General features: G+C 44.1%; 1 protein-coding gene across 1 annotated transcript; it reads right to left on the reverse strand.

Moving 5' to 3' along the window:
- Positions 1–1371: 1371 nt before the first annotated feature.
- Positions 1372–12819, reverse strand: PLET1 (placenta expressed transcript 1). Its single transcript, XM_053593714.1, has 4 exons — positions 12631–12819; positions 7520–7718; positions 4915–4976; positions 1372–2369 (listed from the first exon to the last, which is right to left on the reverse strand). Exons 1-4 carry the CDS (start codon positions 12809–12811, stop codon positions 2017–2019), a joined length of 795 nt encoding a protein of 264 aa, XP_053449689.1. The 5' UTR covers positions 12812–12819; the 3' UTR covers positions 1372–2016.
- Between the last annotated feature and the right edge of the window lie 8605 nt (positions 12820–21424).

The raw sequence follows: 21424 nt of genomic DNA on the forward strand, positions 1-21424 counted from the left end.
TTACTCAGCTTGTCAGGTAAAGCCAGGGCTGACTCCGAGGCATTGTGATTAAAGGGCAGAGCACAATCTTTGGAGCAGGTCTGCATTCTCCTGCCTTTTAGTAGCTCTGTGGTTGAAGCCAGTAACATAATTTCTCTGAACCGCAGTTTTTTAATCTTTGAAAACAAACATCCGGACAAATTTCAGGGCAGTGCATTTTTGTGAGGATTAAATGTAGGATTTCACACATGGCACAGAGGGCAGCACCTGACAGTGTCAGCAGGGGCTTGACTTTGTGAGGATCTTGTGAGATGGGGATATCCTGGTGCAGAGCTCTTTGGTTTGCTTGAGAGCGCAGAACAGTATCTGGTATGGAATAGGTGCTCCATACGTATTTGTTGACTAATAAACCTGAAAGAGTAGGGGATAACCATTATCTAGACCAGGAAGTGTCTGCATGGATTACACCGTAGTAAAATTCCTTCTATGTTTTTTTTTTCCAAAAAGAGAGGATGAAAATGTTAACAAAAGCAGGAAAGTTTGTCATATAAAACCCAGGATATTTCTTAAGGTACTTTAATATTAACGGTAATGAAGCATAAGGTAAATGCTGACTGAACATTTGTAGGCTTTTCCTCATTCTGTAAACTTGCTCAGACTTTTGGGAGAAACTTTTGTTGCCCCTGCCTTAGGCTGGCGTGGACTCAACCTAGGGGACAGCATCTCTGAGGAGATTAGGAACATGCCATTTTTCTGAGCTCCCAAATGTGATGGGTAATCTCAGATGAGAAGATTGGTTGTTTATTCTAATGTGTTTTTGGATGCTAGAAAAAAATCATAGCTGACCTGTCCCTTTGGCAGTTTCTCAAGGCAAACATGTGTGAATAAACAGGCTGAATGTTTGCATGAGAAGGCTTTCTTCAGTTATTATGGGAATGATGAGGAACACCACCAAGGTGGTGTTCTAAGGAGGAGAAAGAGGAATAGAGTCAAAACTCTGAGAAGGCACATAATTTTAGGGATTACAAAAGGAGGTTGGCATCCTGGAATTAAGCATTATTATTAAAAGAAAGTTTTGTTGCTTATTATGAGCTTTTCTATTGGGAATGCCATGCTTGCTTTTGGTTTTAATTTGTATTATGAATACTATAAATAGTTTCCCATTTCTTAGTAGAAATTACTTTTAGGGGGCAAATGATGAGTTTGCAATTGAGAAATGAAAATTGAGATCATTTTATCCTATGTCTGGCCTTGAAAAACATACATACACTCACCATTCCATTAATTTTCTGCTATCCACACAAATGAGTACAATTAGAGAACATTCTCTCCATTTTAACTTAATCATGCATTAAAGACATACTTTAACACATTCACTATTCTTGTTTGAAATATAATTTATTTGGTACAACATAGAGAAAAAGCCTTTATACCATAGTTGTTCCTACCATTGGCTGCTCAAACATGTTACATTCCTATTCTCTTGCCCTTCAAAACCTACTGGTATGGATAAAATGGGAAACTGCCAGTAGCCTCAGGGCTAGAGCTCCTTTCTCCTTTCCTTCTTGAGTCACAGAAATTCTGTATAACATGAACGGGTTTACATTCTGAATGGGTCAGAAAATCTGAGATCATCTTGAAAGCAAGGAAGGCTTCTTCCTTCAGAAACTCAAGGGGACACAGGAATCCTTTGGCAATAAACATTTTGTTTGGCTGTGGAATTGACCGTCAACATTAACATGCACCATTTGGCCTTTAACAACTGATAGGCAGAACTCTAGATTGCTGCACTCAGGCCAGGTCTAAATAATGTTATTTAGAAATCATAATTTGTGTCCTGAAAGATGTAGTTGAACAGCTGTGTGACCAGGTCTACAAGTGTGTGCCCTGGGCTCTGTTCTGGTTGGAAGCAGTGGCAGTTGAGTTGCACATTTGGGAACATAGAACCATCATTCATACCCATGTCCAAGCACTAGCTTGGAACTAAATGTAGGAGGGTGCCCTGGAGGAGGGAACAATTGTTTCTTTAGTTTCCTTTTAGAAGAGAAATTTGCTGGTGAGAAAAACAAACAGGATAGAAATGGCTTCTGTGATGGAACTGTTGAAAACTCTGTTGGCAAAGCTGTATGAGTTATTGGTTGTGGAAGTCGTGGAGGTCGAGGTTGTAGACATCTTGAAGTTCGAGGTCATAGGACTCTTGGCTGTCGAGGTTGTAGGATTCTTGACGGTTGAGGTCGTAGGACTCTTGGTGGTCGAGGTTGTAGAAATCTCTGTGGTTGAAGTTGTAGAATTCCCTGTGGCTGAGGTTGTAAAATTTTTGGTGGTTGGGGTTATAGAACTGTTGGAGGTCAGGGTTGTGGAATACTTGGAGGTCAAGACTGTGGTGGTTCCTGGAAAATAACCAATGGCATGAGAATCTCTGTTGGCTGGGTGCTCAAAAAGGAGGCTAATCTGATGGAATTTGAGAGCTGGATTCATGAGCAAAATTCAATAAACACTTCTCCAGTACCAAATGTGTGCAGAGGAGGGGGAATGCTAATGGGTACAGAATGTTAAATAACAAAAATAAGAAAGAAACCCTCTCTGTCCCTAAGGTCTGCACAGTCCTACTAGGTGAGGGGTGGGGGTGGAGCTGGCGGCGGCTAATGAATTTATACAACTGCTGAATTTGTTGTTGGGGTATGTAGGCTTCCCTTGAATTTCTTTATATCTTTAGTATTTTAGGTTAGTCAGTGCAAATATGATTCAGAATGGCACAATTTCATTTTCTTCTTGCTGATTTTCAAGGGGTTGAAAGAACTAGATACCATCCAACCTGAGGACTGCCATCCTGCTCTAAAGTTAGTGGACAGATGTTCTGTCTAAAACCCTGACTCTTTCTCTGTGGTTTCTAAGGCACTAGTCATCTTTACATAGTCATCTTTTTTTTTTTTTTTTTTGTTTGTTTGTTTTTAATCAGATGTTGGCTTTCTGAGTTATCTTGCAGAGAAGCAGAGAAAGCCAGGCCTGTAGTCTAGGGCGCTTGTTTGATCATGGACACCTGGAACTTGGCAGGGATACTTCCAAGGTTTTGGTGTACGTCCAAGGAAAGTGGGAAAAAAGTATGAGATATGGAATAGGACCCTAGAGCAGTCTGTAAGGAAGAGGGAGAAGGGAATAGTCTAGTAACTTACTTGGGCCTGAAGGGTCTCTTGCTAGCGTGGAGGATGCCTTCTAGTTCAGTGGCATTTCATTAAGCATTTCACCAAGACAAATATTTCTCTGGCATCCCACTGAGCCAGAACATTGGAACATGAGCACTTTCTTTTTTAAAGTGGATTTTAATAACCTGGAGCTAAGGGGTCCTGACTAGAAAAAAACTTTTTTTTTTCTTTTAGCATTCACACAATAATTTACCTTTGAAATGTTCTTGAGAAAGAAGATAACAAAAGTCTCAGTCCTCCTACAGAGGTCAAGCCACCAAGGAAATAGAGTTTCAGACAATAAGGCTGGGTGCAGTGGCTCACGCCTGTAATCCTAGCACTGTGGGAGGCCGAGGCAGTTGGATTGCTTGAGCTCAGGAGTTTGAGACCAGCATGAGCAAGAGCAAGACCCCATCTCTACTAAAAATGGACACTTGCCTGTAGTCCCATCTACTTGGGAGGCTGAGGCAAGAGGATTGCTTGAGCCCAAGAGTTTGAGGCTGCTGTGAGCTATGATGCCACAACACTCTACCCATGGAAACAGACTCTGACTCAACAACAACAAAAAAGTTTCATCAGGCACAATCTCTTTAAAATTCGTTGTTCAGAATAATTTTCCCCTTTGAACACATTTTGCAGTTTATGACTGGCAGGAAAATTGGCATCATACTAGAAGTTTTTCAGTGTTGGGGGGCTCATGAGGAATGCCTGTATGAAGCACTGAGAGAGACTAATGTTTCTTGTTCTTCACTGAATCTTGTACACTTATCTAAAGACTTTATTTAAAAAGATTATTTTTATGTGAGTCCATGAAAAGTGGGGAAAAGATATAAGGAATAAGAGGTCTTGTTTTGCCATTTACTTTCTGTGTGGTCTTAGGCAAGTTATCTATTTTCATTTCTTTTTTTTTTTTGAGGCAGAGTCTCAAGCTATCACCCAGGGTAGAGGGCCGTGGTGTCATTCCTCATAGCAACCTCCAACTCTTGAGCTCAAGTGATTCTCTTGCCTCTGTTTTTCTATTTTTTTTTTTTTTTAGCTGTCCTGGTCAGGTTTGAACCCGCCACCCTCGTTGTATGTGGCCGGTGCCCTGCCGACTGAGCTATGGGCGCTGCCCATGCACTTCATTTCTTGAATTTGTTATAGCTTCTTAGAAGGAGGTAAGAGAAAAGGAAGGGGACAGAGAAGGGAGAAGGGCAGAGGAGCCTCAGGGAGGAGTGAAGTTGGAAGCTGCAGCCTGTGAAAAACCAGTGGAAATTCTCAGTGTCAGTGGTGGTGGCCAAAGGGAAAACTAAGGAAATTATTGATATTTCTATGATGTCAATCTTCTTTGTGAAACTCCCCACCCACCACCCCCATTTTCTTTAAAACTCTTTGGTTGAAGGCTATTTTACCCAGGAAGGACCTGTGTGAGTAGGAATTCTTAGTGGAAATTGAGGAAGATGTTAATTTTCATATTAGTAGATAGTGAAGAGAAACAGCTTCCATGGAAGCAGGAATTTGGAGTTACTGGTGACCATGAGAATCGAAGGCCCCTGGAAATTTGCAGAAATCTTGGGGAAGGCTTATGTTTTCCACAGGGCATGGGTTAAGGGGTTGGACAAATCTTAGGGAGGTCTCCAGATACTAGGAGACTTAACTGACATCTGGGTAACACAAGTTTAGAAGAATCTCTTATCTAGGGCATCCACAAAGTAACTTTCCAGGCTGATTGAGTTCAGTGCCAGATATGCAGATGGTCTGCAGAGGAACTCACCTTTGCTGTGTAGTTTCAGAGTAGACAGTGAGACCGGGTGGTAGTAATGGAAAACGTAGGCTCTGTGGAAGGCAAATCAGTGACAGACCAGTGAGAACCTCTTGTGGGAGGAGTTCACAAGTTCAGGTCCTGTTTCTGACTTCTTGGAGGTTCACAACGTCTTAATTTTGTTTGTGCTCACTTTCTCTATGGCGCAATTAGCAGATCATTAATGTTGGTCTGCTTTGCATTCTCTTAACTAACCATTAAGTTAAGCAGCCTCTGGATGACTTTTCCAATTGCCCCAAGCCTGCCAGCTTCACCACTCTGAACTCCTACACACCTCTGGTCTTTGTTCCAGCCAGTCCGTCTGCCTATAATACCTGTCCAAGTCACATCTGCTCATAAATTCAATGGTAACCTTTTCTACAAAGTTTTTTCTCCCTATTGTCATTAACTCAGACAGATTTCCATAAGGGAACCATGACCACCTACTGCACTGACTTGCTGTGAGCCTCTCTCCCCAGAGCAGGGCAGGTTCTCTTGTCAGCAATGCCTGACACATCATAGGTGCTTAATGCTTATTAAATGACCTGTACAGCTTGATGTGTTGTTAGTAGATCAATGGAGCCATTATTATATCAGTCCCTTGTTCATACATGCAACAAATAATGAGAGGATACCCCATGTCAGTTGCTGTAGTTGAGCAGGACTGCTTCTGTAAGTAGTCTATAAGACTTCTGGAAGTGCCACTGGTTTTCACCCTTGTGTTACAGTTTCTTCAGGGGGCCATATTTTAGAAGAATGATTGACTATACTTAACTGATCATGGTTGTGATAAATGCTCCGATGAATAGAGGAGATAATGAGAGTGTGTAACAGAGAGGCCTCTTGTGATCAGGCCTCCTGGGAGCGCTCCTGAGGAAGTGGTGTTTAAGCTCAGTGATCATTTCTGTGTAGGTCTTGCACCTCTAACCTCATTGTAATGTCTTATGGGCAGGAACCCTTTCACCTGTCCCTTGTTCCCCCTCCAGCACAGCACCCATCACTGTGGAGTTTGCTTTCTGTGTGCCCCTGAATGTGTGGGTCTCCTCTTCCCTTGAGCTGGACATGCTGACTAAGGCCATATGTTTGCAGTGTGAACAAGCAGAGGGGCTGGCAGGTGCAGATGTGTGAGAAGGGGTCTGGAGAACACAGTGTCGGTGGGGCGTTGTGCTGTATTGTCTGTTAGCTGTTGTTGCCTGGGGGTGGGGTGGGGTGGGGTGGGGTGGAGGCTTTAATGAGGTGAGAAAAGAAAGTCCTGTCTGCAGTTGCCTCTGGCTGGCTTCTAAGCATCTACTTAGAAGTCGTTGTGGGGCTGGATTATAGCAGCTCCTTCTGGATTCTACTTTGGCACCTCTCTCTGTGGGCACAATAGCACCTGTTTCAAAGCCAGATTGCGGCAGAAGGGGGAAGGATGGTTTTGCAGCGACATCACCATCAGCAGCAGCTTCCCAGAGAGTTGGCTGTCCACAGTGGACACAGCCTGACGGTCAGACGTGCCTCTTCAGTGCAGGATGGCAGTCTGTCCTCCCAGTGATTGGTTCCTAAAGTCAACCTAGTAACAAATCCATAGCTGAGAAAGTAAGCACAAAGGAATTAAGAGGCTGGGGTTCTCCATAAAGTCAGAAATGGGGATGAAGTGGGGAGAGAGAGGGAGGAGGCAAGGGGACACGTCTGCATTAAATTCTTGGAGTACAAGGGGCTGTTGCCTGGGGGAGGCAGAGATATTGTGAAAGGAGAAGTACAAGAGACCTCTTTATTTCATTTTTGGGAACCAGTGGAGCAGGCTGTAGAGAACACATGAGCTCTGGAATAAACGGGAAAAAACAAATCAGAGAATTGAGGGGAGAAATACTTCTAACAACCCTCCTACCACTGCCTCCTCAAGGTAAGCTCAGGGTAGTGACTTAGATAAGACTTCTAGTTTTATTAACTGGTAGTTTTTTTTTTTTTCCATATTCAGATTAAAAGAATTTTTTTGTCGTTTGAATAACTTTTCTTCTTAGGGAGGAGAAATACTTTGTGTTGAATTTTCTAGTTTCTTGGGAATGAACTGCTTCAGAGTTCCAGAGACTATATCAAAGGCGTTGCATGATAATTAACAGTGGGTTTCTTAATTCTTTCCTCCGATCAGAAAAGCGTGACAGACAGCCTTATTAACTATTTGTAGTTAAAGTATAGGCTGGGCTCCCTGGTGGCCTCACCTCAGAATCTGTGTGTTCATTTGTATGACACTAGGAAGCCAGTTTTAATTCACAATTATCACGCTTTCTGCTGAGGCTATTTCCAAAATGAATCTATGTTTTACAAAATTATCATCCAGTTTGAATATAGAGAATTTGAAAGAAAAAGGGCACTTGGTTATTTCCATGTATGTTGAGCATAACTGGTGTACAATGTGTTGTGTGCCGTGTGTGTACAATTTCCTACAGATGGCAGAGAATGTAGTGAGGCAGAAATGAGGTGCAGCTGCTGAATTCTCCATATGACATCTAGATAGGATTTTCAGTCCTCCAAGGCCCATGTAAAACCGCGCAAGCCCAATATGAAAGCTTAAAAGCCCAAAGCAAAGATGGGTTCTTACTGTAGGTTGACTTCAGTTATATTCGTCAAATTAGGAGCTATCCAGCCTGTTGTGATGACGTCTGGGACTTGCTGGTGATACAGAGCGGTGTGGTTCTCACATTGCCTGTTGTCCTCTACCCACGTGCCCACGGGGGTGCCGTCCTGGTCCAGCGATCGCATGACCACAGAGCTGGTGTGGCCCTTCGCAGGGACCCGTACTGAGAGTAAGTAGAGAGGGAAGATCAGCTGCCTGTTCAAGGCGCCACACTTGCTCATGGAGTGAGGGAAGTGTGACCAAAATCATATGTGAAAAAAGAAAATTACAAAGAGTAAGGACATACAGGGTGGCCCCATTTTTGTTAAAGAAGTTGAGAGTCAGGAAGAAAATACATCAAGATATTATTAACTGGTGATTTCTTGGCAGTGGGGTTGCAGATGATTTTCACTTTCTTCCTAGCGTTTTTTTTGTGTTTTCCAAATTTGCACAATAAAAAGTAGACAAAAGAAAACCTCTACTCTGGCTCTGGCTTTGCTGAATATTGGGCTGAGATCCTGGGAGTGAATCTCCTCCTCTCTGGGCTGCGGCCCATGTGTGGTACAAGGGGGAAAGCCTGTGTGGCCTCTTCTCTAGAGGCACATGGGGACAGAAATGGCTGGTGCCTGTGAAAGGGCTGGTGGGCCAAGTAAGAGAAAAACTGACTCGTTTTTTGCCCCAGAAAAGCTGATTCTCTTGGCGTCGGTTGTTGGGGGTGTGGGAAGGGGTGCCTCTGAGCCAAGGGGCTGATCCAAGGGCCTGTTGAGGAACCCCTGAGGATTTTCCTGCACTCAGGCATCCTCTGGGGACCCCAGCCTCGCATGCACTCCAGGGGCCCCGCTGACACTCGTAATCCCACTTGTTTATTTTAGCCTTCTGATGTGTAATGGGGAGGGTATTTAAAGAGAATATTTCAGTCTTTCCATTTTTTTCCTCAAAGGGTCCCTTGTGAGTACATCTCCTGATGCTGTCTATGGTAGTGTTTCCTCTAGGGCCCTCTCAGCCACTGAAGCTTTTTCACCCTTCTTCACAAAGCAAAGAAAATTGATCATGTGGCCCGAAAGGGTCCCGGATCTGAATTCTGGTTCTAACACTCAGGAGCAAGTCATTTCGATTCTGAGCTCCAGTTTCCTTATTTTTCATCACCTGCCCCCAAAATACTTCTTGAATGCCCACTTTGCTCTGGCCTGGTTCTAGATTTGGGGATAATGATGTGATCCTTCATTATCTGAGATTATGATACCTATTTTGAAAGGTTCCTAGGAGGATTAAAAAAAGAACATAAAGATTTTAATACATGGCGGGTATTGGCCAAATTACAATTTTTATATGACTTTTAGCACACTACATTCCTCTGTTCTAATTGTTAGTGTACCAGTCAGGGTCGGCTGACACAGATCAACAAGCCCTAGCTTGCTCTGTGAGCACCTGTTCAAGACCTGTGTGTCAGGTGTGGTGGAAGGTGAGGAATGATGGCGTCACCTAGCTGGTCATCAGGTCTGTCACTTCTGCATGGGTGCATGCTTGCCTCTGAACTTCATTCTGCTTCCCCTCAACCCAGGTTTAGGTCCTCCTTTCTCCCCTCCTAGGCCCACACTGTCTTGATTTCTGGTTAGGTTCTTCTCCCTCCAAATGGCCTTGCATCATGCTACGGCCAGACCAGACTTCCTCCCACAACGCATCCATCAGAACACACTCCTGGCCCAAACTTCAAGGTGTTCTTCCTTCCAGATCATCTCAACCTTTCTGCTCTCATGTTTCTGCCTCTGATCTGTTGATGACAGACCCAGCACATGGGCGTTTAGGACCCCACAAACCTAGCCTCATCCTGCTGTTGTAGGCCCAACACAGGGCACCCTGGCTCCCGCTCTTCTGCAAGGGTACCTGCCCCTGGTCTAGAATCCTTCCCTGTTGTCATGCGTACTGTCCCCACTTCCACTCTAAGATCCTGCTTATCTCCCACCTATACATCAATTTAGCCCTCTTTTCCTCTCATTCCTGAAACATTGATGGATTTTGCTGTAGAATTAAGTAATTATATTCTCATCTGTGCTATGCTCTGTGGTTTCATCTATGTTGGGATTTGGCCAGCCCAGTGTCAAGAACTAAATAACTGCTCTTGATTGATTGAAAAAGTCATGCATCTGATGGTGTATAGTGGTGTCCTTGGAGCTGAAAGTTCAGGGCAGGCAACTTATGTCTCTGTTGCCCAGAAAAGTGAAAAGGGGACATGGAAGTAGGTGCTTGCTCAGCACAGTCTTCATGCAAATGTTACTGTGTTAAGGGTTTCTTTCACTGATACCAAAAAAGACCCAGGCAACCTGTACAACTAAGATACTGCTTGAGCTGCAGTTGTCTCTTGGGGCCTACCAAGCCTTTTATGCATTGTTTATCAATGTTGACATAACCTGAAATTTGAAAGGAATTTCCAAACCAAAATAAGGAAAAGCTGTTGGCCTGGGCAGGTATTTTACTCAGAGTTCCCAGAAGCCTCCAGTTCTGGCAAGGACGCTTTGCAAGGCAGTCCTGGAGCCTTCTATGTGACTGTAGGTGTGGAATCTGGCATTTCAAATCTCCATTCATGGGCATAGGATTTTAACGCTCAACTTCAGTCATGGAGTTTTCCTAGCCCATCTCTGTCCTCAGATGGAAGCTGAAGTCTGGGGGTGCATGGCACGTGTAGGCATTCAAGGACCCCTAATTCTTTTCTTCCTTCCCCTGCCCTGGGCTCCACCTGATGTCTCTGCACCTGCTGTGATTGCCCCTTCACCCATGTGGATCTCTGGGCTCTCCCTGTCCTGTCTCCCCACTTTCAGAGGCTCCTGTGTCTCCCCCTCCGTCATCTTTCCATGATTGATTTCTCTGAGATCAAATGAAATCAGGCATGTTCAGGAGGGGCCACAGACTGATTTCTCTTTTTTCCATTTCAATAGCAAAATCTTTCACCTTGAGGCATGTAACCTTGCATCAGGGGCTTGTAATCTCTTTTGCCTCTAACCCCACCAGGTTCATCTCCAGGTCACATCTTGAGCACTCAGTGCTCATCTTGAATGACAAGATTATCTTTCCACCCCTGTCAGGACAATATCCACCGGCTAAGGAGGTGGAACATAGTTGGCCCTTGTCACAACTGAAGCACTGAGTGGCAGTCTCCATAAAAGATGAGAACCAAGGCAGGCCGGGGTGAGTGTGTGAAGGCATGCTGTGGCTGTTCAGATGCTGAAGTCTGGAATCCAGACTTTGGGTGTTGATGTCACCCTGCTGGTCTCTGCAAAATTTGGTTAGATTTCAAAAAGAGGCAGGATACCAAAATCCAGTGGTTTTCAACTGATGGGCCATGGCACACTGGTGTGCTAAGAGAGGATCTTAGGTGTGTCGTGAAAAATTTTAAAGATCATTAATTAACTCATTTTCAAAAGGAGTTCAAAGCACAGTATTTTTTTTTTTTATCAACATAAGTTTAACTATGGGTTCAAGTGTGCTGTGACATTAAAAAAGGTTGACAAACACTGCCATAGTCAATAAGAAGATAGGCTCTGAAGCTGGACAGTCTGGCCGGACAAATCTGGATACATTTTGGCTGTATAATTTAGATCGAAATATTAGCTATATTATTTATTACTGACCTTGGGTACATTTTTAACTTCTTTATGTCTCAGTTCACTTATGTAAAATGGGAAAAGATAATAGCATTTACCCCTAAAACATGCCCAGTACATAGAAGAGTTAGTTCTCATTACCATAATGGAGAAGGTGTATAGAGTAGGTTCTCTGAAGCCAGGATGCTGGAGATGTCCAGCTCCACTATGTACATAGCTCTGGGACCTGAGACACTTAGTATCTTGCCTCATTTAAAATGAGAATGAAGGGCAGTGCCTGTGGCTCAGTGAGTAGGGTGCTGGCCCCATTTATGGAGGGTGGCGGGTTCAAACCCAGCCCCGGCCAAGCTGCAAACAAAAAAAATAGCCAGGTGTTGTGGCAGGTGCCTATAGTCCCAGCTACTCGGGAGGCTGAGGCAAGAGAATCGCCTAAGCCCAAGAGCTGGAGGTTGCTGTGAGCTGTGACATCATGGCACTCTACTGAGGGTGACAAAGTGAGACTCTGTCTCTAAAAAGAAATAATAATAAAATAAAATAAAATAAAATGAGACTGAAACATGTAAAACACCATAATTAATATTGTTATTATGGAACTAATTAGAAAGGATATTCCTTATTTTGTAGATCTGGCTGATTTGAGAAAGGCTATTTATAAAATACTTACTAGACACCTCTAGACAAGCATTGGGTTAAGAATGAAGAGACTAAGATTCAGGTGCTGGTTCTGCCACTTGCTAGCCATGAAACTCTGAAAAGGTCACTTAACTTCTCTTGGCTGCAGACTCCTCATGTATAAAGCTGGGTGGTGACACTTTCCCTGGGCTCACTAGATTTCTCACCCAGGGACTAAGTGCAAATACCGCCCCCTGGAGTTGTGCAATATGCAGACACCCCCAGCAGCAGTGTTTTGTCCAATGCATGTCCAAAGCACCGTACTATGGTGCTTTTCCAGTTAATCTGGATGTAGGGACTTTAGGACCCCTGTGGCTCAGGTTCACAGGAAACGTGCAGAAGCTGTCTCCTCCAGTCCCCTCCCTCACAGTCTTGTTCCTTTACTTCCTTCTCTCATCTCCTTCTTCTTTTTTTTTTTTTTTTTTTTTTGTAGAGACAGAGTCTCACTTTATGGCCCTCGGTAGAGTGCCATGGCATCACAGCTCACAGCAACCTCCAACTCCTGGGCCTAAGCGATTCTCTTGCCTCAGCCTCCCAAGTAGCTGGGACTACAGGCGCCCGCCACAACGCCCAGCTATTTTTTGGTTGCAGTTCAGCCGGGGTTTGAACCCGCCACCCTTGGAATATGGGGCCAGCGCCTTACCGACTGAGCCACAGGCGCCACCCTCTCATCTCCTTCTTAAGCAAAACTGGAATTGGTAAAAGATCATTTCAAAAACCATGTTTTATGTACTTGAGAATAGAGGTTAAGGGTATATTCTGAAATTCTGGTTAACTCCGCTCAGAGAACAAAGGACAGCAGAGAGAATCACGGCTTCTACTCACTCGTGTAGTGTAAGTTGGGTTCATAGTGGTCTGCGTTGGCTGTGAGGGCTGGGCCATCCGGGATTAAGATGTTATCCACGACCTTGCAGATGTCCACAGGTGGATAGATGGCTAAAGAGAACTGCAGTCTCAGGTAGAGAAACAGCCCCACTGGCAACAGCATGGACTGGAGGCTTGCCATGGTCCTGATCTGTTTGGAAAGTGCTGAGCCCAGATCTGGGTTTAGACACCTCACCTCCTGTTTATATGCTGGAGCTTCTGGGTGAGGTCATATATGCAAATCTTCCTGCTACTCCTGAAAAGACATTGACTTCTGAAATTTGGCGCAAGATACCACCAGGAATGAATCACCCCAGTCACCATTACCTGTTACCAAAGATCTTTTACCAATTCCAGTTTAGCTTAAGAAGGAGAATGTACTCATTATGGTTTTATTTTGTATCTCACTCATCTCCGCATCCGTTACTGGAAAAAACCTGTTGAGAAGGGGTAAATAGCAGCAAAGTATAATTCAGAGTTGTGTAATCACTACATACTTGGTCTGTTTAGAAGCTCTGCTCTGCTCCCTGCAGGGACTTAGGCATGCAACCCTCTTTCTTGGAATCCTACATATCCTGTTTTATCCCTCCTTACTCGAGTTAAGTCTCCACTCCCCAGTTCATTTTATGATTAGCATAGAACTAGAAAGACTCTGCTTCTGGATTTATATTTATTCCTTTGGAAAGAGACAGCTTAGGTCTACCTTGCTGCTGACATTTTCCTCCATAGCACCACAGCACAAACAAACTACTAAAACAAATCAGAAAATGTGTTTTTCATATTTCTTCTTTGAATTTTATTCATTTACTGAAGGAAAAGAAGAAAGAGGTATGCTACTTTGTGAATAGAAAACAAAACAAAATGTAGGATAGAATCAAGGTAATTTTTTTTTTTTTGAGACAGAGTCTCACTTTGTCAACTTTGGTAGAGTGCTGTGGTGTCATAGCTCACAGCAACCTTAAACTCTTGGGCTTAAGTGATCCTGTTGCCTCAGCCTCCCAAGAGGGTGTGACTATAGGCGCCCACCACAACATCTGGCTATTTTTAGAGATGGGATCTCGCTCTTGCTCAGGCTGGTCTCAAACTCCTGAACTCAGGCAATCCACCCTCGGGTACCCAGAGTGGTAGGATTACAGGCATGAACCATTGTGCCCTGCCTAAGGTAGTATTTTTGTGTTCTTTCAAGAGAGGCACTTACAAAAGAGTGGAATAAAGACTTCTGAAAAAGGAATGAAAACACTAGAAAAAGTGGTGAAAATCAAGTTTTTCAGGCTGAGTGTGGTGGCTCATGCCTGTCTGTAATCCCAGCACTTTGGGAGGCTGAGGTAAGAGGATCACTTGAACCGAGGAGTTCAAGACCGGCGTGGGCAATATAGCAAGACCCTGTCCCTACAAAAAATTTAAAAAAATTAGCTGGACATGGTGGTTCATGTCTGTAGTCGTAGCTACTAAGGAGGCTGAAGCAAAAGGATCACTTGAGCCTTCGAGGAGGAGGGGCTGCAGCGAGCTATGACCATTCCACTGTACTCCAGCTTGGGTGACAAAGTGAAACCCTATCTCAAAAAAAAAAAAAAAAAATCAACTTTTTCAGAGCTTTGGGAATTAACCAAGTGCTTACAACAATCTGGGAGCATGTATTTAATAATAATGGTTGAATATCATTAAGAACAGTGAATATTGGGCAGTGCCTGTGGCTCAGTGAGTAGGGCGCCAGCCTCATATACCGAGGGTGGCGGGTTCAAACCCAGCCCCGGCCAAACTGCAACAACAACAACAAAATAGCTGGCTGTTGTGGTAGGTGCTTGTAGTCCCAGCTACTCTGGAGGCTGAGGCAAGAGAATCACCTATGCCCAGGAGTTGGAGTTTGTTGTGAGCTGTGACAGCACAGCACTCTACCAAGTGCGATAAAGTGAGACACTGTCTCTTAAAAAAAAAAAAAAGAACAGTGAATATCGTAGCATTTTGAGTTGCTATAAGTCCCCACCTTCATGGTCACTTTGGAAACCAACAACCTGCAACTATGGTTCACCGTGAAGATCAGCAAACTAACCTCCAGTGGAAGGGAACAGAACAGGTTTTTAATTTTTTTCTTTTTTAGCCAGAGTCTCACTATGCTGCCCTCCGTAGAGTACAATGGTGTCACAACTCACAGCAACTTCCAGCTTTGGGCTTAAGTGATTCTCTTGCCTCATCCTCCCAAGTAGCTGGGACTACAGGCGCCTGCTACAACACCCAGCTATTTTTTTGTTGCAGTTGCCATTATTGTTTAATTGGCCCGAGCCGGGTTTGAACCTGCCACCCTCGGTGTATGTGGCCAACGCTGTAACCACTGTGCTACGCGTGCTGAGCCAACAGAACAGGTTTTGGGTTTACCAAAAAGCCTCATCTCCAGAGAACTGTCATGATGTGACCTGTTTGAAAGTTGCCTATAAAGCTATATTCTCAGGGCTTTTCTTTATTTGACCTTACTCAGAGAACTTTTTTTGTCCAAATAGAAAATATATTGCTGGGGTATTTGTCAAAAAGAATCAATGGGAAATTTTAAACATTGTAGCATCTTTTTTTTTTTTTTTTGAGACCGAGTCTCAACTCCCTATGTTGCCTCGGTAGATACCACTGTCACAGCTCACAGCAACCTCAAACTCCTGGGCTTCAGCGATTCTCTTGCCTCAGCCTCCCACGTAGCAGGGACTACAGGCACCCGCCACAACGCCAGGGTACTTTTTATTTTTGGGTTGCAGTTTGTTTAGCTGGCCTGGGCCGGATTCGAACCCGCCAGCCTGGATGTATGTGGCTAGCGCCCCACCCACTGAGCTACGGGCACTGCCACCAACATTGTAGCATCTTGAGGCACTGATTCCAGTTGGGAATAACAAGAGGCTGAGCAAACAAACAAAAAACTCAAAGCACTGAAGAGATGTCGTGAGGGGTTAAAAGTTTGGACAAATCCCTGGGACTCGAGAAAGCCATGAACTCGTGCAGGGCTCTGCACATACGCAGCAAGGACCTGAGCGGCTCCTGATCTTACACGCAGGAAGTAAAGGCTAAGGCGGATCCCAAGACACACACAGAATCGCTTGGAGAAGACTGGGAAACCTATTGGTTCAAGACATTTAAATAGATATTTACTCATTACCTGCCTCCTGAGCTCACTGAGCAGAGACTTTGATGGTCACACCTCATAAGGAATACAGACTTCACGGAATTAATTCATGGACATCAAGAACCAACCAAACCAAGCAACAACAAACAATGACAGTAAACAGCAACAACGACAAACCCAGGAGGGGAAGGGAGTCTGGTGCCCAAAGTTGCCACATTATATTTTTCAATGTTCAGTTTTCAACAAAAAATTATAAGACATAGAAAGAAACACAGTATTGCCTATACGTAGCAGAAAAACTCAAGTCAAAAGAAACTGTCCCTTGGGCAGCTCAAATGTTAGCCTTGGTAAATATAGACATTAACTCAGCTTTATAAATATATTCATAGAACTAGAAAAAAATCACTTCTAATGAACTAAAGCAGAGGTGTCCAACCAGCGGCCCGCAGGTCACATGCTGATTTTGTGAGGACATTTTTTGCTATCTGTGGTGTTGGATATCATGGAAAGTATGTGCGGACCTTCTCTTTTTTGCTCTTGAACTTTCACTGGGATTTGTGTATTTAATGCGTGGCCCAAGACAATGCTTATTCTTCCAATGTGCAGCCAAGGAAAACAAATGTTGGGTGCACCTGAAAACAAAAGCATGAGAATGACGTTTTACTAAATAAAGACCAATAATAAAGAGGATGGGTCCAACGGCTCATTTCGGTGATCCCAGCACTTGGTAAGGCTGAGGCAGGAGGATTGTTTGAGTCCAGAGTTCGAGATCAGCCTTCACAACATCAAGACCCTGTCTCTTAAAAAAAGAAAAAATCACCAGGTGCAGTGCCTGTAGTCCTAGCTACTCAGGACGCTGAGGTAGGAGTAATGCTTGAGCCTAGGAGTTCAAGGTTACAGTGAGCTGTGATGGTGCCACTGCACTCCAACCTGGGCAACAGAGACCATGTCTGAAAAAATAAGAAAAGGAAAGAAAAAGAGTAGTAATAGATAGAAATGATAAAAAGAACCATATAGAAATTCTGCCATTGAAAAGCATAAAAACTGAAAGTTTAAAAATTTACATGTATGAATATATACATACATTCATGTATATCAAATGAGAAATGTCTGTGAACTGTTTTGGAAGATGGGATGGGCCTGAAATATGTTAGTTTCCTTCCTTCCCTCCCTCCGTCCCTCCCTTCCTTCCTTCCTGGAGAAAATAAAATATAGGAGTCCTATTGTTGATATGAGGACTATAGCATAGCCTCCCTATGAACTGGAGAACATAGGATCGGGAGGGTGGGAACAATATGGAAGGGAAAACCGAATTGTGCAGAAATGTTGCATCCATTATCCACAGTGGGGAGCTCAGCCCAAGAGAGGACCTTGCATGGCCCCTAGGGAGGAAGGAGTTTCTAATGGCTACAGGGACAACTGTTGACAAAACAAAGTTATTCCTTGATTTCAGCTGGGAAGAACTTGATTTTTCTTAAGGATAGGGCACCAAAAGAAAACTAGTTTTAAAACAAAATATGCATTTTGGGGGCCTTCTTTTGCTCTTCCAGCCCCTTCTCTGAAATTTTAGACTCTAGTTCCTAGAAATTCACACTTTTGAAGAACTCCATAGATGATTTTTTTTTTTTAGATTTTATTTTATTTATTTATTTTTGTGACAGAGTTTCACTTTGCAGCCCTAGGTAGAGTACCATGGCATCATAGGTCACAGCAATTTCAGATTCTTTGTGCTCAAGTGATTCTCTTGCCTCAGCCTCCAGAGTAGCTGGGACTACAGGTTCTTGCCACAAAGCCCAGCTAGTGTTTTTAAGAAATGAGGTGGTGGGGGGTGGTGGTGGTCTCGCTCTAGCTCAGGCTGGTCTCCAACCTGTGAGCTCAAGCAATCCACCCACCTCAGCCTCCCAGAGTGCTAGGATTACAGGTGTGAGCCACTGCACCCCGCCTGGTCCATAGGTAATTTTAGAACAGAGCTTTTTTTTCAGTGGAGTCATCATAGCCCAGTAGAATAGTGCTTCTGAAATGTTAATATGTGTGCCAGTGACTGGAATCACCTTGCTCACATGCAGTTTCTGAGTCAGTAGGTCTGGTGTGGGCCTGAGGTTCCTTATTTCTAACAGTTGCCTCCCAGGTGATATCACAAAGCTGCTGATCCATGGACCACACCTAGAATAGCAAAGCTGTAGCAGCTGATCTGAGTGGATTAGGTAGAAATGAACGTCAGACTAACTATCAGACTTGGAAAGCCAGGTTTTGTGACTGTCCTGGGCACCCCAAACTTGCCAGGCTGCCTAGAGTTTATATGCTGAGACTCTCCACGCTGCAGAAGGTCCAGTGGGCACCTCAGTGTCTTGTTGGTCTCTCTGTGAAGGATCGCTATCTGAGGGGAGAGCATACTAGCATATATCAGCTGGTCTTCCAAGGTCAAGCTCTAAAGGGACATTCCCTTAAATTCAACAAAAGTGGCCACTTGTAGATTGATGCAGAATCATCTGTTTGAGGAGCCCTGGGGTTTTTGATCTAGTCTCCTGGGTGTGTCAAAGGGCGATGGATGTCACATGGCAAACATGTGAAAGAGCACAGGCAGTAGACTCCCAGAGGCTTCAGCTTGAATCCTGCTCCTTCTGTCCTAACCTTGGCTTACATTTAGGCTGCCTGAGCCTGAGTTTTGTTGTTCATATTACAGAGATAATATGACCAATCTTGCAGGATTGTGTTAAGGTTTAAAAGAGAGTGCAGCCAGGCAGTGGCTCCTGCCTGTAATTCCAGAGTTTTGAGAGGCTGAGGTGGGAGGATGGCTTGAGGCCAGGAGTTAGAGATCAGCCTGGCCAGCATAGCAAGACCCTGTCTCTACCAAAAAAAAAAAAAATTACTTGGGTGTGGTGGTATTCACCTGTAATTCCAATAATTTGGGAGATCGAGGTGGGAGGATCAATTGAGCCGTGTTTGAGGCTGCAGTGAATTATGATTAGGACACTGTACTCCAGCCTAGATGATAGAGCAAGACCCTGTCTCAAAGAAAAGAAAAGAGAAGAGAAGGGAGGGAAGGGGAGGGGAGTGGAGAGGAGAAGAATACACGTAGTTAACCCCACGGCAGGTCACTGTGCTAACTTGAAGGGGAATGGCCAAGGTTGTGGGGGATGGAGAAGTTCTCCTCATTCTTTTGCTCACAGTGGAAGCTCAAGTCCACACTCCTGGGTGTAAGGACTAATTGGGTCCTGTCTTTGGCTCTTTTGTTCAGTACAGTGAGTGTTATGCTTTTGTGTATCCCATAGCAAGGATCCTTGTGCTTTAGGAGTAACCATTGGTCAGCTTTTTAGAAGGTGCAGGCTTGCCATTCCCAGAGGTGTTACACGTTCTCAGAGAGAGGGAACACTATGTATTACAGTGAGAATGTTCAAGCTGGCCCTAAGAGATAATTTTAATCTAACCCCCTAGTTTATGTCTGAGAAAACTGAGTACAGAAAGATTAAACAACTTGCCTAAAGCTATCTGGAACCACTTAGTGGCAAAGTCTGGGCTAGACTTTGACCCACTTCCTACTGGCTGGTGTTTTTCCCCGCTGTACAGTTAGTTTTATCTACTTGATACATGCCTGCTCTACTTAGTATTTTAGATTAAGATGTATTTAAGATACAGACATTTTAATTTTAATATGTCACTTGTATACGTTGTACATTTGGGAGTCTTCTAGTCTATTTGCATTTTGTAGAACTTGGAGAAGAGTTTACTTTTGCAATAGTTAATTGTTATATCTTTGCTTAAAATTTTTTTTTTAAATTTTGCTTTCAATTTCAACTGGCTTTCACTCATCTTAGTTTGAAGTATTTTTTTTCTTTTCTTTTCTTCCTTTAGCGATTCTCTTGCCCTTTGCCTCCCAAGAAGCTGCGACTACAGGTGTCTGCCACAACACCTGGCATCTTTTTGGTAGAGACAGGGGTCTCACTCTGGCTCACTCTGGCTCAGGATGGTCTTGCATCTCTGAGCTCAGGCAATCCACCTGCCTCGGCCTCCCACAGTGTTGAAACTATAGGCGTGAGCCACCTGCTCAAGATTTTTTGTTGATCACATCTGTGTTTTCATTTAATCCTAAATTGTTGTTGCTAGCACAGTTGGATATGCACAATGCTTTTGTCACATTGGCTCATTGGTATGCAGTGGTCTGGAGTGAGCTGCCTGAGATCATGGAGCTGCAGGGAAAATAACCCCTGCTTTATAGTCAATTGTTGCCAAATTCTGGGCTGGCAGCCATTTTGGTAAATTGTTCACTTGTCTCCACGGAATAACAGAAATGTGTACAAAATGGTGGTATTTTTTAAAAGAAAGAAAAACTAATGCAGTTTAAAGGCCTGCCTTTTATTCTGACATTACAGCATTTTGACATTTTGTTGTTAGAAGGTCCTTTATTCTATGAAACTGCAGCCACTGGAGATTATAGAAGGTGGGTTACACTCCCTTCAACTTTTACTTTTGAATATCCTTATTTAGCAAAATAAAATATTGGCACACTTTAGTTGGGCATGACAGCTCACATCTGCAATCCCAGCACTTTGGGAAGCTGAGGTGGGTGGATTGCTTGAGCTCACGAGTTTGTAACCAGCCTGAGCAAGAGTGAGATCCTGTCTCTAAAAAGTGAGAGATCCTGTCCCGCCAGGTGAGAGATCCTGTCCCGCCAGGTGAGAGATCCTGTCCCGCCAGGTGTTGTGGTGGGTGCCTGTAGTTCCAGCTACTTGGGAGGCTGAGACAGGAGGATCACTTGAACCCAGGAGTTTGAGGTTGCTATGAGCTTTGACACTACGGTACTCTGCCAAGGGTGACAAAAGTGAGAATGTCTCAAAAAAAAAAAAAAAAAGTTGGCACGCTGCCTAGGTCCATTCTTTCCAATGTCTGGAAACCAGGGATCTAAAAGATTGACTTTGCATTGTAAATTCCAGAAATGCCTTGTGTCACTGTGGCAAAAAGCAGGGATTGCTGGTATTTAAGTAGGAGCTGGAAGTTGTGTCTCTGGAGTACTGAAGGACTCCTTTCTCACCCAGTGGGAGGTTGGATCTTTTAAGCTCCTCTTCCTGTTAGAACCTTTAGTTCCTTCCCAAATGGGGAACTGATTTCATTCATTTTTAGGCAGAGATCAGTGTTGGAGGCACTCATGTGTGGTGGTCTGCTGAGGAAAGGGGTTGGTGGGTGAAGAAGTGAAATGAGACAAGAAGAGAAGTCTGGGGTCAGTGCTTCCTGGTCCCCCCAAAAAGGAGAGCAGCTAGGCCAGGAATCTCGGTAGAGGAAGAGGAAGGCTTCCATACTCTTTACACAGCCAGAGTGGCTTTTCTCTCCAGAGGGAAGAACTTTGCCTGAGAGGAAGCCCATAGCAGGGCCTTAGTAGAGCTAAGCAAGAGGATGAGAATGGGTGGCCCTTCTCCCCAGCCACGCGGAGACATATCCGGCTGGTCCCAGTGCAGTGGTATTTACAACTGATTGATCACAATCAGTTACAGATCCTTTGTTCCTTCTCCACTCCCACTGCTTCACTTGACTAGCCTTTAAAAAGAAAGAAATTTCTAGGTTGTGTGCAGTGGCTCATACAGAATACCTGTAATCTTAGCACTCTTGGGAGACTGGGGCAATGCATTGTTTGAGTTCAGAGACCCTGCTCTAAAAAAT

Source organism: Nycticebus coucang, chromosome 6, assembly GCF_027406575.1.
Source record: "Nycticebus coucang isolate mNycCou1 chromosome 6, mNycCou1.pri, whole genome shotgun sequence".
Taxonomy (NCBI): Eukaryota; Metazoa; Chordata; class Mammalia; order Primates; family Lorisidae; genus Nycticebus; species Nycticebus coucang.

What these genes read in the sequence shown, in the direction of transcription:
- PLET1 (XM_053593714.1), bottom strand. Translation starts at nt 12,811, where the DNA reads ATGGCAAGCCTCCAGTCCATGCTGTTGCCAGTGGGGCTGTTTCTCTAC. An exon ending in ACCCAACTTACACTACACGA is followed by an intron (nt 7,719 to 12,630) that starts GTGAGTAGAAGC and finishes ACTTACTCTCAG; the next exon opens with TACGGGTCCCTGCGAAGGGC. An exon ending in ATAACTGAAGTCAACCTACA is followed by an intron (nt 4,977 to 7,519) that starts GTAAGAACCCAT and finishes TGCCTTCCACAG; the next exon opens with AGCCTACGTTTTCCATTACT.